Raw genomic sequence first — 6,576 nt, 5'->3', positions numbered from 1 at the left:
GTCCGATTCAGAACATGAAGGGGGTACATCGAGTTACAGGGTGCCTCGCCGCGCTCAGCTGCTTCATCTCGCGCCTTGGCGAACGAGGTCTCCCCCTTTAACGACTTCTGAAGAAGGCCGACCACTTCAAATGGACGTCTGAGGCCCAGGAGGCACTTGACATGGTCAAGCAGCTTCTAACGAAGGAACCAATCATGGTTCCTCCTACCGATGGAGAACCCCTTCCGCTCTACATTGCGGCCACCACGCAAGGGGTCAGCGCCGCCCTAGTAGTGGAGTGAGAAGAAGAGGGACACGCCCTAAAAGTACAGTGCCCCATGTACTTCATTAGCGAGGTCCTATCCAACTCCAAGACCTGCTACCCCCAAATCTAGAAGCTCCTATATGCCGTCCTCATTGCTAAGAGGAAGCTATGTCACTACTTCGAGTCACATTTGAGGACAGTCATGACGTCCTTCCCCCTCGGCGAGGTCGTCCAAAACCAGGATGCCACGGGAAGAATCACGAAGTGGGCACTCGAACTGATGGGTCAGGGCATTGTGTATGCCTCCTGGATGGCCATCAACTCCTAGGTGTTGGCTAATTTCGTTGTAGAGTGGACCGAAGTCCAAATGCCACCAGCGGTTGTCGACCAAAAGTACTAGACAATGTACTTCGATGGATCGCTGATGAAGAAAGGCGTACGCGCGGGGCTGGTCTTCGTGTCGCCCCTTGGAGTACACATGAGGTACATGGTCCGCCTCCATTTCCCTTCCTCCAACAATGTGGCCGAATATGAGGCGCTCATCAAAGGCCTACACATTGCCATCGAGTTGGGCATCCGATGCCTCGATGTCCGGGGCGACTCCCAGCTGGTCGTCAACCAAGTCATGAAGGAGTCAAGCTACCACATTGCCAAGATGGCTGCATACTATCGAGAAGTCCGCCAGCTGGAAGACAAGTTCGATGACCTTGAGCTCAACCACATTCTGAGGCATCTCAACAAGGCAGCCGATGCGCTGGCTAAAGCGGCATATGGTCGAGAGCCAGTGCCAACGGGCATCTTCACCAGCGACCAGCACAAGCCCTCGATTCGCTACGAGGGGTCGGAACAAGCCGGTGATAGGTCCCCCACCCAGGGCTCGGGGGCTGACCAGCCATTGGCTCCGCCCGACCCTAAAGTCATGGAGCTCGAAGAGGACCCAGCGACAGAGTCCGACCCTCTAGTCGACTGGAGGATGCTTTACCTCGATGACCTCCTCTACGAGACTCTGCCAATGGACAAGATGGAGGCTCGACAGCTCGCACGTCGTGCCAAGTCATTTGCTCTTGTGGAGGGTGAACTCTATAAGCGAAGCCACACCGGGATCCTGCAGCACTACATCCCCATCGAATAGGGGAAGCATTTGGTGAGCGATATCCACGGTGGAGTCTGCGGTCACCATGCCGCACCTAGAATCCTGGTCGGAAACATGTTTCGACAAGGCTTCTACTGGCCGACTGCCGTAGCCGACGCCGAGCAGATCATGTGCACCTACGAAGGGTGTCAGTACTACGCTCGGCAAACTCACCTCCGGGCCCAAGCCCTCTAGACGATCCCCATCACGTGGCCATTTACGGTCTGGGGGCTCAATCTGGTCGGACCTCTCAAGAGGGCACCCGGAGGTTACACCCACTTGCTTGTCACAATAGACAAGTTTACAAAGTGGATAGAAGCTCGGCCGATCTCCACGATCAAGTCCGAGAAAGCCGTGCTGTTCTTCCTCGACATCGTACATCGCTTTGGAGTCCTAACCTCTATCATCATGGACAACGGCACGTAGTTCATTGGAAAGAAGTTCCTTCGATTCTACGATGAATACCACATCCGGGACGATTGGGCTGCCGTCGTGCACCCCCGAACGAACGGGCAGGTCGAGCCCAGAATCTTCAACCGGTTGAACAAGTTCGGCGCATGATGGGTCGCTGAACTTCTCGTGGTACTCTAGAGCCTAAGGACAACCCCCAGTCAAGCCACGGCTACACACCCTTCTTCATGGTCTATGGTTCCGAGGCCGTCCTCCTGACCGACCTTGGCTATGGAGTGCCAAGGATCAGGGCGTACAACAAACTGGGAGCCAAGGTGTCCCTCGAGGACACCATGGACCAGCTGGATGAAGCATGCGACGTTGCCCTCCTCCGCTCGGCCAAATACCAGTAGACGTTGTGATGGTACCACAACCGTCGAGTACGGGGACGGGCCTTCAACGTCGGAGACCTAGTCCACCACCTTGTCCAGAGCAACAAGGACCACCACAAGTTCTCCCCGCCATGGGAGGGACCGTACGTAGTTGCGGAGGTGCTCCGTCCAGGCGCCTACAAGCTCAATACCATCGACGACGAAGTCTTCGCCAATGCCTAGAACTTTGAGCAGCTACGTCACTTTTACCCCTAATAAATGCACACTCTCTCTTATCAGTTTCGTTATCAAAACTCCCCGATCCTTCGTGACATCCGACCCCAGCAACGGCAAGGGGTCAGGCCTCACTCAGGGGCTGATGTGAGCACGTTTATCCGGCGAACATTCTCTGTGCATACCCCCCTTTCATGTTCATGCCTAGGAGCTAGGTTTACCGGAACAAGCTCTGAGTATAACTGGTCGGACTACGGGAAATCTATGCCCCAGCAGCTATGGTGTCTTTGCTCACTAGCATGATCAAAATTGGCTCGCCCGCACTCTGAGCTTTTATGACCTTAATGACGGAAAGGGTCAGAACGCGCTAACTTTTTATACAAAAAGGGGAGAAGAGCTAAGAAGTCATTTGCCATACCGAAATTCAAGAGCTTGTCCATTTGTTACAAGTTTCTCCACCGGGCTTATTTGCCTAACTAAATTCTTGCGTAGGATGTTCTCATCCTTTATCTCCGCAAGAAAGTCTCGTCTCAGCAAATAACACAAGTCGACCGGATGGCTTGACCACTATCGGGAAACTTGTAAGGAGCAGTAGGATGCCCCATGCGGGTTATGCCGACCCCATCGCGAACGACGGACTCGCATCCCGCTCGATCGTATCTGGTAAAAGCTCCCCAAATCCATCACTCTTACCATCAAGGTAAAACCAGTGCCCAGGTCGATCGAACGGCTCAAAGCCGCTGTTGAGAGACAAGCACCCTTACTCGGGGGCTGATGTGAGCATGTTTATCCGGCAAACATTCTTTGTGCATACCCCCCTTTTCACGTTAATGCCTAGGAGCTAGGTTTACCGGAACAAGCTCTGAGTATAACTGGTCAGACTGCGGGAAACCTATGCCCCAGCGGCTATGGTGTCTTTGCTCACCAGCGTGATCAGAATTGGCTCGCCCGCACTCTGAGCTTTTACGACCTTAATGACGGAAAGGGTCGGAACGCGCTAACTTTTTATACAAAAAGGGGAGAAGAGCTAAGAAGCCATTTGCTATACCGAAATTCAAGAGCTTGTCCATTTGTTACAAGTTTCTCCATCGGGCTTATTTGCCTAACTAAATTCTTGCGCAGGATGTTCTCATCCTTCATTTCTGCAAGAAAGTCTCATCTCAGCAAGTAACACAAGTCGACCGGATGGCTTGGCCACTGCTGGGAAACTTCTAAGGAGCAGTAGGATGCCCCATGCGGGTTATGCCGACCCCATCGCGAATGACAGACTCACATCCCGCTCGATCGTATCCGGTAAAAGCTCCCCAAACCCATCACTCTTACCATCAAGGTAAAACCGGTGCCTAGGTCGATCGAACGGCTCAAAGCCGCTGTCGAGAGACAAGCACCCTTACTTTACGCAATAATTTCGCTACCAAGCCTCCGACCCTAGCAACGGCAGGGGTCAGACATCACTCGGGGGCTGTCTATTTGCTAGACATTCTCTTTGCTCGGCCCCTCGTTATGTTAAAAAACTGGAGGCACGGTGTGCGGGCACAAACTTTGAGTAAACCTGGTCGGACCGCTAGGACCCTACACCCCAGCGGCTATGGCATTTTTGCTCACCAGCGTGATTAGAGTCTTTGTCTCCGCACTCCAAGCTTTAGCCTCCACCTTCTCGGGATGGGTTTGGAGGGGCCTACCTGTGGAATCTCCATCGAGGAGAGGCCGGCAGGTCGCCCAAGTTGATCGAACGGCTCGGGCTACTGCCAAGAGACAGGTATGGAAAATTGGGATGCTCATGCAGGTTACGCCAGCCCCATCACGAACGTTGGACCCAGACCCCACACGGACATATCTGGTAAGAACTCCCCGAACTCGTCACTCGAGCCATCGAGGTAACTTTACCGACCCCCACTTTTTCTTTTCCCTTATATGATCATTCATTCATCCATTTTCATTCATACATTCATTCGTCCATTTTCATTCATACATTCATCCCATACACCCAAGCATTACATATGCAATTGTTGCATCACAATGCTTCGTGTCGCGTCATGAAGCGGTAGTCGTCTCATTCGATATGAGCGGCAATCGACCGAGGTTCAAAGGCCGGCCAGTGAAGGGCTTGAGGCCGCCTCGAGTTAAACAGAGCTAGGGGAGAAAAACTGAGATGAGCCCCTGCGGCCTTGCCCGACCCCGCTCAGAAGCGGATAGGGACATCTCGACCTTTCTCGTTCGATTCTAACCTCGAGCCAAGCCCACAGAATCTCCATTGAGGAGAGGCCAAGGGGCCACCCAAGCCTATCGAATGGCTCAGGCATATACTGGGAGGCGGGTTAAGAAGTAGTGGAGTGCCACATGAGGGCTCTGCCAACCCCGTCAACGGATGACGGACCCGGATTCCACCCGAACAGGCCCATTAGCGAGCTCGCCGAGCGTGACACTCAAGCCATTGAGGCAAGTGTCGTTAGCTTAGCCCCTCTGGTTGCAGAAACCGAGGATGGGATGACGCATGATACACGGCTGACCCCTACCGAGACCCACGGGGCTCAGGGCTTGAGCTGCCCGACCCTAAATCGGGAGACTGGGGTTCGTACGCCGGCCCGTGGAGGGCCTGAGACCGCCTCGCGTCGAACATGAGCCAGGGGACAAAATATAGATGAGCCCCAGCGGCCTTTGCCTGCCCCGCCTAAAAGTGGACAGGGTCATCTCAACCTTCTCGTTCGATCCTAACCTCCAACCGAGCCCATAGAATCCCCATTGAGGGGGTATCTATTGGAAGGCGGGTTAAGGAGCAGTGGAATACCACATGAGGGCTTTGCCGACCCTATCATGAACGATGGACCTGGATTCCACTCGAACATGCTTGTTAGCGTGCTCACCGAGCGCATCACTCGAGCCATCAGGACAAGTGATGTTAGCTCAACCCCTTCGGTTGCGGAAACCTCAGACGAGGCGACAATCACAAAGACGAACCAACCCTCGACCGAACCCCTACTACGCGTGGGGGCTCAAGGAAAGTTGGACATGCAAGGAGACCGAACATGCAGTCATAGAACGATAGCTCAGGTCCTAGGGAGGGGGTACGTGCGAATACAAGAGATGCTTTCTCCTACTAGTTTCGCTATCCTCTCCTCAATCTTCAGTGACATTCGACCCCAGCAACGGCAAGGGGTCGGATCTCACTCGGGGCCTGATAATGGTATAAATACACCCTTTTTTGAAACAGTCGCCGCACCCAGCCTCTTCCTCATGTTAAACCTAGAGGCAAGGACTACGGGTACAAACAATTGAGCAAGCCTAGTCAGACTATAAGAAACCTACGCCTTGGCGGCTATGGTGTCTTTGCTCACTAGCGTGAATAGAGTTTCCCACCTACACCTTGGGCCTTACGGTCTCAACGAACGAAGGGTGGGAATGCTTAAGCCCCTTTTTCACACACAAAAAGGGAGGAAAAACTAATTCAATTAAACAGAAATGAAATAATGAGTTTGTTTTTACGATACACAAGGGTCAACACTTGTCCACTGATTACAATAATGATCATCCGACCTACTTGACTAAATAGACCCTTCGAGGGAGAACTATGTCTTCTATTGTATCTGCTAGGTCCCACGAAATAGGAGCCACCACCGTCTCTATCTCATCCAGCTCATGAGCTTCGTAGCCGGGCGTGAAGCCGAGGCTCATCGTCTCTAGGTCGATGTTGTTCGCGCAGTGAGAACAAGCAATCATGAAGGCTTGGTTGACCTTGGCGCGATGGGCGTCCCTCTCGAGCTGCCGCACCCGCACCGTGATATCGATGGCATGGGTCATGAGCGAACTGATTCCCTCCGACCACACCATCTCCAGGTTGTCGCAGACCACTCCAAGGGCGGCGCTTAGGATACCGAGCTCGTCGCTCTTCGCCTAAAGGTTCCTCCTCGCCTCGGCGAGGTCTGCGGCCAGCCTAGTAGAGATGACCTTGGCCTCCAGCCTCAGGGTTGTCGCAGTTCCAAGTTTGGCCTAGAGGGAGCCGATCTTCTGCTGTGCGGCGTTGCTCTCTCGGACAGCCTGGTCGTGCTCCTTGCACAGCCGGGCGACTGTCTCGGCATCCAGACTCACCCTCTGGTCTAGGGCCATGAGGTTCTCCTCGGCTCCCAGCTTCAGCTCCCGCTCCCGCTCCCTCTCAGCCTCGGCCAGAAGGTTAAGGATCCATCGGCGGGTCTCGGCGTCCCTCTGGA

General features: G+C 53.8%; 1 protein-coding gene across 1 annotated transcript; it reads left to right on the top strand.

Moving 5' to 3' along the window:
• The first annotated feature begins 899 nt into the window (after nucleotides 1–899).
• On the top strand, nucleotides 900–1,376 carry LOC136481042 (uncharacterized). The gene has a single exon (XM_066478428.1). It carries the CDS (start codon nucleotides 900–902, stop codon nucleotides 1,374–1,376), a length of 477 nt encoding a protein of 158 aa, XP_066334525.1.
• Nucleotides 1,377–6,576: the final 5,200 nt, after the last annotated feature.

Source organism: Miscanthus floridulus, chromosome 9, assembly GCF_019320115.1.
Source record: "Miscanthus floridulus cultivar M001 chromosome 9, ASM1932011v1, whole genome shotgun sequence".
Lineage (NCBI taxonomy): Eukaryota > Viridiplantae > Streptophyta > Magnoliopsida > Poales > Poaceae > Miscanthus > Miscanthus floridulus.
Note: the sequence above shows the minus strand (reverse complement) of the source record. Positions and strands in the feature narration are given on the sequence as shown.